This window comes from Pistacia vera, unplaced genomic scaffold (genome assembly GCF_008641045.1).
Source record: "Pistacia vera cultivar Batoury unplaced genomic scaffold, PisVer_v2 Contig160, whole genome shotgun sequence".
Classification (NCBI taxonomy): Eukaryota; Viridiplantae; Streptophyta; class Magnoliopsida; order Sapindales; family Anacardiaceae; genus Pistacia; species Pistacia vera.
The window spans coordinates 1,453,211-1,464,785 of record NW_022195685.1 but is presented as its reverse complement, the minus strand read 5'-3'; the positions used below and the strand labels follow the sequence as shown (position 1 = coordinate 1,464,785).

The window sequence follows — 11,575 nt, the reverse complement described above, 5'->3', positions numbered from 1 at the left end:
ATATAATTTTAGATGATGGAAAAATATAGGCATCATTCTCCTTCTCCGTGTAATTTTACATTGAAGCGCGTTTAAGAAAAATATAGGGGGTTTCTTGATAATGACCTTATTTTTTTGTTATACTCAAACGTGGGAAGACATNATGCACAAACATTACCAGTAACAAGTTCTCTAATTTCCATTTTCTCAAATCGCTTGATCATCAAGGACAAATGGAGAAAGTTTCGTTAATGTCAACTTTCCTGCTTTTCTTAATCGTTTCATCTTGTTAGTCTCGTCTCGTCTGCTTAATTCAATCTTATATGACATTAACTATGGTATCACTTATGTGAGAAAAATATTTTTATTTTTTGGGAAAACACCTCGACTTGCAGGATTGTAACCAATGATGATTGTTGTATATTCGGGGGCTTTTGTATTTGTCGTTCACAAGACCATTCTGATTCTGCTGTTGAAGATATAATTTTAGATGATGGAAAAATATAGGCATCATTCTCCTTCTCCGTGTAATTTTACATTGAAGCGCGTTTAAGAAAAATATAGGGGGTTTCTTGATAATGACCTTATTTTTTTGTTATACTCAAACGTGGGAAGACATTTCTCACTTGGAGCCAAAATTTCCAAAAAGCAGACCTTCCATTTTCCCTCTCAAAACATTCACTCGCCCTGGCGCTTTAGTTTCTCTCTCCTAGGGTTTTCAGAAAAAAAGCTTTAAACTTTCCGTTCATTTTGGATCAATTCCCCAGTTCCGTTACTGGATGGCGATAAATTTGACGGAGGGTGCGATAGAGTTGATATGCAAGGGCGATGTTACGACGGACAACCACTTGATACCCGTGCTTCAAGTGATGGATTTAAAGCTCGTTGTTTCTAAGCAACAGCAGCAACAGCAACAACAGAGATTCAGAATGGTGCTATCGGACGGATCGCTGAGTCAGCAAGGCATGCTCGCCACCCAGAGAAATGAGTTAGTCCATTCCGGGCAATTGCAGATTGGCTCCGTTGTTAGGTTAACCAAGTTCACCTGTAACGTTATCCAAAACCGCATGTGAGTTAATTATCTGCAGGAAATGTATTCTCTATTTTCGTTGGTATGGAAGTGAAATTATTATTATAAAATTTTCTGTATTGGGTGTGCTTAGAAAATGGAGTTAGGTTATAGAATTTTTATAGCTCTAAAGGGAAATGGGGCTGTTCATAAATTTATTGATAAAGGTTTTTTTTTTTTTTTTTGGATGTTCGTTTGTATTATGATAGTTTGTATGTTAGATTTGTTTTGATGAGATGGTGATTTTATTCGCTGGGTTCAGGATTGTTATTGTTATGGATTTGGAGGTGATAATGCAAAATTGTAAGCCAATTGGAAAACCTGTACCTGCGCAAAGACCTTCTGCACCTGCGCAAGTGTCCAATGATCAATTGAGGGCAGTTACCGGGAATCCTCAACATTATGGTGGAAGCTCGCTTGCTGGTGGGTCAGTTGATAAATCAAATGTGACTGGTACATCTCCACAACATGCTAACAGGAGTATGAATCATTTATCGGGTACTTCATATTCCAGCAATTCTGATCCTGCAAGTTGTGTTACAACAAATGAAACACCATGTTATTCTAAACCAGAGCCTGGTGCTAGATTTTCTGGTGTTGGTGCGCCAGTTGATAAACCAAATGTAAGTGGTACATCTCCCCAACATGCTAACATGAGAATGAATCAATTACCGGGTAATTCATATTCCAGCAATTCTGATCCAGCAAGATATGTTACAACAAATGAAACATCCAGTTACTCTAAATCAGAGTCTGGTGCTAGATTTTCTGGTGGATCAGGATCATTTAACAATCAGAACATGAGTTTTGGTGACCCTAGGCTGGAACTTTCCCGGTCTTATCAAAGCAATTATGCTCGTACGCCTCAACCAGCCTATATGCAGCCACCTGCTATGTATGGGAACAGAGGACAAGTGGCTAAGAGTGAAACACTTCCCAGGATAATTCCCATTGGTGCTCTTAATCCCTACCAGGGCAAGTGGACAATCAAGGCTCGTGTAACATCCAAGGGAGAACTTAGGCACTATAACAATCAACGTGGTGATGGTAAAGTTTTCCATTTTGATCTTCTTGACTCTGATGGTGGCGAAATCAGGGCAACCTGCTTTAATGCAGTGGTGGACCAATTTTACCACCAAGTTGAAGCAGGTAAAGTTTATTTGATTTCTAGGGGAACTTTAAAACCTGCTCAAAAGACCTTCAATCACCTTCATAATGATCTTGAAATTTTTCTTGATACTACGTCAATGGTACAGCTGTGCGTGGAGGATGACAATTCAATTCCACAACAGCAGTTTCATTTCTGTTCCATAAGTGATATTGAAGCCATGGAGAACAACTCTGTTGTGGATGTTATTGGTGTGGTCTCATTTATTAGTCCAGCTGCTTCAATAATGAGAAAAAATGGTACTGAAACTCACAAGAGAACCCTCCATTTGAAAGATATGTCCGGGCGAAGTGTTGAATTAACCCTATGGGGAACCTTCTGTAATGATGACGGACAAAGACTGCAAGAAATGTGTGATTCTGGGATCTTTCCAGTTCTTGCTGTGAAATCAGCCAGGGTCAATGATTTTAATGGGAAAGCAGTGGGGACTATTTTGTCAAGTCAGCTGTTTATGGAACCTGATTTTCCCGAGGCTCACAAGTTAAGAGAATGGTTTGACAAGGAAGGAAAGAATATCCAGTCAGTCTCCATTTCCAGGGAAACATTGAGTGTGGTTAGGTCGGATATCCGAAAGACTATATCTCAAATTAAAGATGAGGGTTTAGGGACAAAGGAGAAGCCAGATTGGATCACTGTCAATGCAACAGTTGTATACATAAAATTTGACAATTTTTGTTACACAGCTTGTCCTATCATGATTGTGGATCGACCATGCAACAAAAAGGTTACAAATAACGGAGATGGGAGGTGGCATTGTGATAGGTGTGATCAGTCTGTTGCTGAATGTGACTATAGGTATATAATCCAGTTCCAGATACAGGATCATACTGGCTTAACATGGGTAAATGCATTTCAGGAGTGTGGTGAGGAGATCCTGGGCATTTCTGCAAAAGATTTGTACTACTTGAAATATGTTGATCAAAATGAAGAGAAATTTTCAGAAACCTTACGGAATGCTACCTTTTCAAAATATATATTCAAGTTGAAAGTAAAGGAGGAAACATTCGGTGATGAACAACGTGTAAAGTCAACAGTAGTCAAGGTGGAAAAGTATAATCATTCATCTGATACCAGGTTTCTTTTGGATATGATGGATAAGCTTAAATCAGGAGATTTAAGTTCTTATACCTCAAAGGCAGAAAGTTCAGTTCCTAATTCTGGAATGAGTAATAGAGGAGCTGGGAGTATCGGAAACAGACAACCTGCACCAGCATTTGCAAACTATGTGGGGACTAACAGCAATGCTAGTAGAGATTTCGGGTTAATGGCCAATCAAATGGGGCAGTATGGAAACCAGTACAGTGGTTCAAGGCTTGCTGTTGCCGGCACTCCCATGCAGGAATGCTGTAGCAGTTGCGGGGCTGCTGGTCATAGCTCTGCAAATTGCCCGAGCATTATGAGTGGGCCTGGACAGTCCATGGCAGGAGGCTATTCCAACAGAGTATCCCCTGGAGTAGGCGGTGGAGTAGGCGGTGGTGCATCTGGTGAGTGTTATAAATGCCACAAATTCGGACATTGGGCAAAAGACTGTCCTGGACGGAATACAGCTCCTCCAGCTTATGGAAGCAGCGGCATTGGCATTTCCCCTGGGAGATATGGGAATGCCCCAAGGCAACAAGTTGGTGGCTTTTGAAGCGACTAGAAGAAATCTGTACAAATTGATGTCTGGTTGTTAAATATCATGTTATCTTGATTGGTATATAGCGATTTCAATGCTCTGTTTTGATTTAGGTTGATGGGTCCTATGTACAGCTGTTTTGGGAGCTCATGTATGGCATGGCAGGCATCTTGTTTCTACAGCTTCATCATCTCACGAAGCGTGTACTTTTGTGGAGGGTATTAAGATATTTTGTTTCCCCCTTATTTTATTATATTTTGTTTGTAGATAGATGGTTTTGCAAATTTTGTAGTGTTTCATTGGTTGTGTGCAAGTTTGAATGAATCTAACTTGAATAAAATTGTTAAGCTCAATTTAGAAAGTTAAACGGTTGATAATGCTACAAGGGTAATACATAAGTTTTGTTAATTTATCATTGCCTCTGGTTCATTAATATTCTTGGTTCACATAATCTAAAGAACAATTGTTATTCTAAACCAGAGCCTGGTGCTAGATTTTCTGGTGTTGGTGCGCCAGTTGATAAACCAAATGTAAGTGGTACATCTCCCCAACATGCTAACATGAGAATGAATCAATTACCGGGTAATTCATATTCCAGCAATTCTGATCCAGCAAGATATGTTACAACAAATGAAACATCCAGTTACTCTAAATCAGAGTCTGGTGCTAGATTTTCTGGTGGATCAGGATCATTTAACAATCAGAACATGAGTTTTGGTGACCCTAGGCCGGAACTTTCCCGGTCTTATCAAAGCAATTATGCTCGTAAGCCTCAACCAGCCTATATGCAGCCACCTGCTATGTTTGGGAACAGAGGACAAGTGGCTAAGAGTGAAACACTTCCCAGGATAATTCCCATTGGTGCTCTTAATCCCTACCAGGGCAAGTGGACAATCAAGGCTCGTGTAACATCCAAGGGAGAACTTAGGCACTATAACAATCAACGTGGTGATGGTAAAGTTTTCCATTTTGATCTTCTTGACTCTGATGGTGGCGAAATCAGGGCAACCTGCTTTAATGCAGTGGTGGACCAATTTTACCACCAAGTTGAAGCAGGTAAAGTTTATTTGATTTCTAGGGGAACTTTAAAACCTGCTCAAAAGACCTTCAATCACCTTCATAATGATCTTGAAATTTTTCTTGATACTACGTCAATGGTACAGCTGTGCGTGGAGGATGACAATTCAATTCCACAACAGCAGTTTCATTTCTGTTCCATAAGTGATATTGAAGCCATGGAGAACAACTCTGTTGTGGATGTTATTGGTGTGGTCTCATTTATTAGTCCAGCTGCTTCAATAATGAGAAAAAATGGTACTGAAACTCACAAGAGAACCCTCCATTTGAAAGATATGTCCGGGCGAAGTGTTGAATTAACCCTATGGGGAACCTTCTGTAATGATGACGGACAAAGACTGCAAGAAATGTGTGATTCTGGGATCTTTCCAGTTCTTGCTGTGAAATCAGCCAGGGTCAATGATTTTAATGGGAAAGCAGTGGGGACTATTTTGTCAAGTCAGCTGTTTATGGAACCTGATTTTCCCGAGGCTCACAAGTTAAGAGAATGGTTTGACAAGGAAGGAAAGAATATCCAGTCAGTCTCCATTTCCAGGGAAACATTGAGTGTGGTTAGGTCGGATATCCGAAAGACTATATCTCAAATTAAAGATGAGGGTTTAGGGACAAAGGAGAAGCCAGATTGGATCACTGTCAATGCAACAGTTGTATACATAAAATTTGACAATTTTTGTTACACAGCTTGTCCTATCATGATTGTGGATCGACCATGCAACAAAAAGGTTACAAATAACGGAGATGGGAGGTGGCATTGTGATAGGTGTGATCAGTCTGTTGCTGAATGTGACTATAGGTATATAATCCAGTTCCAGATACAGGATCATACTGGCTTAACATGGGTAAATGCATTTCAGGAGTGTGGTGAGGAGATCCTGGGCATTTCTGCAAAAGATTTGTACTACTTGAAATATGTTGATCAAAATGAAGAGAAATTTTCAGAAACCTTACGGAATGCTACCTTTTCAAAATATATATTCAAGTTGAAAGTAAAGGAGGAAACATTCGGTGATGAACAACGTGTAAAGTCAACAGTAGTCAAGGTGGAAAAGTATAATCATTCATCTGATACCAGGTTTCTTTTGGATATGATGGATAAGCTTAAATCAGGAGATTTAAGTTCTTATACCTCAAAGGCAGAAAGTTCAGTTCCTAATTCTGGAATGAGTAATAGAGGAGCTGGGAGTATCGGAAACAGACAACCTGCACCAGCATTTGCAAACTATGTGGGGACTAACAGCAATGCTAGTAGAGATTTCGGGTTAATGGCCAATCAAATGGGGCAGTATGGAAACCAGTACAGTGGTTCAAGGCTTGCTGTTGCCGGCACTCCCATGCAGGAATGCTGTAGCAGTTGCGGGGCTGCTGGTCATAGCTCTGCAAATTGCCCGAGCATTATGAGTGGGCCTGGACAGTCCATGGCAGGAGGCTATTCCAACAGAGTATCCCCTGGAGTAGGCGGTGGAGTAGGCGGTGGTGCATCTGGTGAGTGTTATAAATGCCACAAATTCGGACATTGGGCAAAAGACTGTCCTGGACGGAATACAGCTCCTCCAGCTTATGGAAGCAGCGGCATTGGCATTTCCCCTGGGAGATATGGGAATGCCCCAAGGCAACAAGTTGGTGGCTTTTGAAGCGACTAGAAGAAATCTGTACAAATTGATGTCTGGTTGTTAAATATCATGTTATCTTGATTGGTATATAGCGATTTCAATGCTCTGTTTTGATTTAGGTTGATGGGTCCTATGTACAGCTGTTTTGGGAGCTCATGTATGGCATGGCAGGCATCTTGTTTCTACAGCTTCATCATCTCACGAAGCGTGTACTTTTGTGGAGGGTATTAAGATATTTTGTTTCCCCCTTATTTTATTATATTTTGTTTGTAGATAGATGGTTTTGCAAATTTTGTAGTGTTTCTTTGGTTGTGTGTAAGTTTGAATGAATCTAACTTGAATAAAATCGTTAAGCTCAATTTAGAAAGTTAAACGGTTGATAATGCTACAACGGTAATACATAAGTTTTGTTAATTTATCATTGCCTCTGGTTCATTAATATTCTTGGTTCACATAATCTAAAGAACAATTTAGAACTTTGATAGGCCTTCGGTTAGCAAGGTTTACCAGCGGCACAAGGTAAATATGGTACTGGAAAGGGTGCTGGAAGTGTGATGTAGTGAGGTTTGTTAGGGGAATAATTTTGGTAGTAAACAGTATATTAGGAGATTGAGCTATTTCTTAAGGTAGGAAATATTGTCAAATGTCTTTTGGGAGGCCCCCAGCTCCTTGAACTGCTGGGATCCATCCGTTCTTGTAATTGCATTTCTGTCATTGTTTTCCTTTATTTTCAATACAATACTGGTCTGTTGCGGAATTGGTTATTGTTAAATTGTGTTTTGAGCATTATTTGCTGGTGAGATTGGTTGAATTAGCAGGGGGTTCTATCAAACTCCTAAGATCATGCGGTTAAAATTGAACCGTCAGCCTATAAGTGAAGCAAATTAAATGAGTAGGCAACAACCACTGAAAAGAAAGATATACTTCAACTGTCAAACCTTCACTGTGACTTCAAGTTATTGGCTAAAGGTAGTATTTACATTATGTAACAAGTTCACAAAGAGATTTACAATCAACACAACCAACTAAATGAGACTTCGTATAATAAAATAAGCAAGAGAACTGAGGTTCATACTGCATATCAATTTAAAGCAGGTTCCCTCTCCGATACTAAATTTTAAATTTTACTAGTCTCAATACTTATTACATTGCTTACTATTTCACTCCACACTCTGCAACTTATGATGTTAAAAGCACACATTGGCTGAGGAAGAAGTGGATCTTTCAGCAGTGACAGAAAGTGATTCTGACATTATTCCCACTCGACTGCAATGATTTGCTGTAGTTCCATCAACCTGGTTTGGACTATATGCTGCAACAGCAGCAGCAATGGCTGTCTGCGCAGCCACCCTATCCCTCTCCATCACTGCTTTCAGCCGCTGCCGCTCAGCTCTTGAGCCAATAACCTGCCCCAAGATAGATGCTCCAATGGTCAGTACCATAGCCATCTTGGGCATCGCAACAGACTTCCTAAGCATAGCTATAAAGGGCACAGCCGCATGCACAGCTGCAAACCATGATAGTGAAAACTTTTGTGTATGCTCCTTCCATACACCCAATGGCACATTAACTGCCATTCCCAGGAGAGCAATGACAAGCATTTTTGCAGGTAGTGGCTGAGGGCGTAAGGTTTTAACAAGGGCAGTCTGAGCTAGGGCAGCCCTTGCAGCAACTACAGCAGGCGGGCATCTAAGCTTCATTCCAGGTGGTGGCTGAAAAGCCGTTGCCACAATTGGAAGGACCCGACTAACAGCTCTGTAAGACTTTGCAAGTGGGCAGTTTCCCATTTCTAACCACTCTTTTCCCAATGCTTCATGTTTTGATGAATTATGATTCTGATAGATCAGTAACAAAAGGCAATGTCAATTAAAGGATTATGATTATTACGAGATAATATATTTTATCATATATCATTTAAAATGAAATATTTGTTGTAAACCATCTTCGGGAGGAATCGGTGTAATTAAATTTTACAAAGTTAATTATGCAGCAATATGGATTTTCTTATGCCATGGAGTTCTGTATGTAAGATATGGCTGGCTTAAGATCCTGTCTATCTATACACACTGTTTAAAAATAAAGAATGGTGGATTATAGATAGTGTTAAGAAAACAACAGCAACTTGTTTTGATATCAGTATCTTGGATTCGTTCGTTGAATAAGAATTATTTGATTGACCCATCTTCATATCCCTTGCCTTTCCACAGTAGCAAGCCCTAGACTTCTTTCACAATGATACCCACTCAAATGAAATTTCCTTTACAATTAACTTATATTTAGATCAATTCCCTCATTAGACTATAATACCACATTTGCCAAAAGAACATATCTACCTGCGAAGACATGTCTCTATTGTTGGGTGCCTCAGATTTCTTCTGCTGCTTTCTCCATTTGTCATTAAAGGGTCCAAAGCTGAATGGACCTCCCAGGCCAAATGCTGATAGGCTGGTCGTGGCTGCTTTTGCTGCTAAGGGATTGAACTGAGATGCAAGCTCATGGTCATTATGAAAAGACGGCCTCCCTGAAAGAGGAACAACCCCATCCCTCCCATGAAAGAGCTTAAATGCTGTGCTAAAATTCGGACCATCTTCAAATATTGGACCCTTGGCTCCCCATATCTGTGGAAGAAGTAGCTCAAATTCAAGTGCACAGCGACAATAACAGTTCAGCATAATTAAATGCACATCAACACTCAAGACTATAAAGATCATCAAGGGAAAAAAAGCAATTTAGGAAGAGAGTAACGTACGGGCATTGGAAAATTCACTGAAGAGAATGAAAAGCTTGTGGTTTTGTTGATGTTCCTTAGAAATGGACATTTCTGAATGTCCTCCTCATCAAAGGAGCAGTCAGATGGCTCTTCATTCATTCCCTTAAAGAAGAAATCCATGGCTTCGCTCAAAGAATTTTATCTACAAAAAAAATAAAAGACTCTTATCCCTGGTTAATAAAAGTTTAAAGGCAATGAGAACGTAACAAGAGAAAGCAAATTCAGATTGTTTAATATCTCATACGAACCAATTATTTTAGTTAATAGGGAAGAGAAACACAAAAACGCTATTGCAACATACTCACAACAAATATTCAACAAAGCTTAGTCATGTAGTCAATTCTTCAATCTCTCAAAATGATAAAAAAAATAAAAAAGGTCCCTTCATAAAATCTCTCAATCTTCCACACCTTTAAACAGCAATTTCCTCTATCGGGAAAACACTGTCAAACTAAAAAATATTCACACAAAATTCTCTCTCTACTAAAAATTTTAAATTCAAACGCACGTTTCAAATATATCATGTTCATAACAATAATAACACTGAAAAAACACAACCCTCTAAATGTGAAAATTCAAGCAATAATTATCCCTTATTCAGCTTCTGAAATATGCATTGAACCAATATCAATTAAAATTTTACGAAGAGAAAATGTAAAGACAAGTATGATTAAATTAATTAAAAGTAAATAAATAAAAAACGAGAGGATTATATTACATGGGAATTCAGGATTTGGTTCAAAAAAAGAAATGAAATGGAGAGAAGGAAGAAGATTTTACCTCAAATTTTCAAGGAAAGAGAGCTGAACAAAAATGCGTGTGTCGATCACGAACCAGAATTCTGGGGATTTTCAGGCAGGCAGAATACAAAACAATTTATATCTCACGTGTATTGATTAGATTGTGTTTATCGATTAATTAATTTGGTTTCAGCCGTTAGATTAAGATTTTTAACACATGTCCATTTCTGGACCAATATAATTTAGGGATTTTTTATTTTTCTAATGGCAGAGCCAGTCACGACGTCGTTTTCTGTTACCACCCAAATTCTTAGCTCAAAAAGAACCTCAGAAATTCACTATTAATTAGGAGTTTGTATTTTTTTTATTAATAGAATTGTTTTGTAGAAGATATTAGATTTATCTTAAAATCTTATTATTTGATAATTCCTTAAGCCAATATTTTATGTCTTATTATTATTATTATTATTTGGGAAATAACTATTGTATTTATAAGTAAACTATATTTTATTATCATTAAGATTATAAAAAATTTCCCACATAGTGTTTTTACTCATATTATATCTTAAAAATTTACTATTATAATCCATGAGCTTTCTTATTATTTCACGTATTTTTTTATAATATCTTCAAAACTTAGTGCATATATATTTTATCATGTTTATTTATTTTAGATCAATTTGGTGTCATCAAGTCACGATAAAATATATTTTTGAGAAAATAGAAAATATAATTCAATCGTGTTTTGAATATCTACCGTATTATAATCTAGTTATTAAAAAAAGTTAGAAATAACATCTACAAAGGATTAGCTCGAGTTTCCTCCAGTTACATAATCAAAAGCTTTTTTTTTTATCGAATTTATAATTTTTTTTTTTTTATTTTGGTTTCTAATTTGAAACTCAAATTTGTGAAGTAATTACTAATTATGAAATTTATGGGATTAAAAGAAAAAATTCGAAATAGCGGCTGGTCCAGTTGGGCTTTCTTTGGGCTTTTATTGGATTAGAATGCATGAAATGAAATTTAGCCCCATCTTCTACTTTAAGCGAGAATTAAAAAAAACTATTCTTCTTACTCCATACTTTTTTATTTCAAAACTTTATACTTGTAGTTAGATAAAAAAATAATAAAGATTTAGGTCAACCATAATTGAATTAAAAGCTCATGATGATCCAAAATTACTTAATGTTTCTCCTCAGTGACATGAATTAATATTTTAGATCTCATATTTTTTTATATCTAACCGTATTCTTTTAAATAGTTATTTCTTCTTTTTCTTTTCTAAGATTTATAAGATACCTTTATACAGTAAAACCTCTATATAATCATAATGGTGGGACCAAATTAATTTATTAATATAAGGAGGTTACAACTTAATAGAGGTATAGTTATAAAAATTACTATTTTGATTTCTTATTTTATAATTTATATTTTAGTAATATGTATTAAAATTTCAATTCATTATTTTAATAATCATTACTGTAATTAGATAAGAAGAGAAAAAAAAAAAAATCCTGAATATGATAGTAGAGAAATACAAA

The 11,575-nt window shown here is 37.3% G+C and overlaps 3 protein-coding genes across 3 annotated transcripts; 2 read left to right on the top strand and 1 right to left on the bottom strand.

Moving 5' to 3' along the window:
- Positions 1-676: 676 nt before the first annotated feature.
- LOC116125153 (replication protein A 70 kDa DNA-binding subunit E) lies at positions 677-4,072 on the top strand. The gene is made up of 2 exons (XM_031410876.1): positions 677-1,048; positions 1,311-4,072. The coding sequence occupies exons 1-2, from the start codon at positions 759-761 to the stop codon at positions 3,847-3,849; spliced, it is 2,829 nt and encodes a 942-aa protein (XP_031266736.1). The 5' UTR covers positions 677-758; the 3' UTR covers positions 3,850-4,072.
- On the top strand, positions 3,993-6,765 carry LOC116125111 (replication protein A 70 kDa DNA-binding subunit A-like). The gene is made up of 2 exons (XM_031410830.1): positions 3,993-4,052; positions 4,293-6,765. Exons 1-2 carry the CDS (start codon positions 3,993-3,995, stop codon positions 6,540-6,542), a joined length of 2,310 nt encoding a protein of 769 aa, XP_031266690.1. The 3' UTR covers positions 6,543-6,765.
- Positions 6,766-7,428: 663 nt separating this feature from the next.
- Positions 7,429-10,161, bottom strand: LOC116125130. Its single transcript, XM_031410843.1, has 4 exons — positions 10,072-10,161; positions 9,271-9,433; positions 8,855-9,139; positions 7,429-8,356 (listed from the first exon to the last, which is right to left on the bottom strand). Exons 2-4 carry the CDS (start codon positions 9,409-9,411, stop codon positions 7,709-7,711), a joined length of 1,074 nt encoding a protein of 357 aa, XP_031266703.1. The 5' UTR covers positions 9,412-9,433; positions 10,072-10,161; the 3' UTR covers positions 7,429-7,708.
- Positions 10,162-11,575: the final 1,414 nt, after the last annotated feature.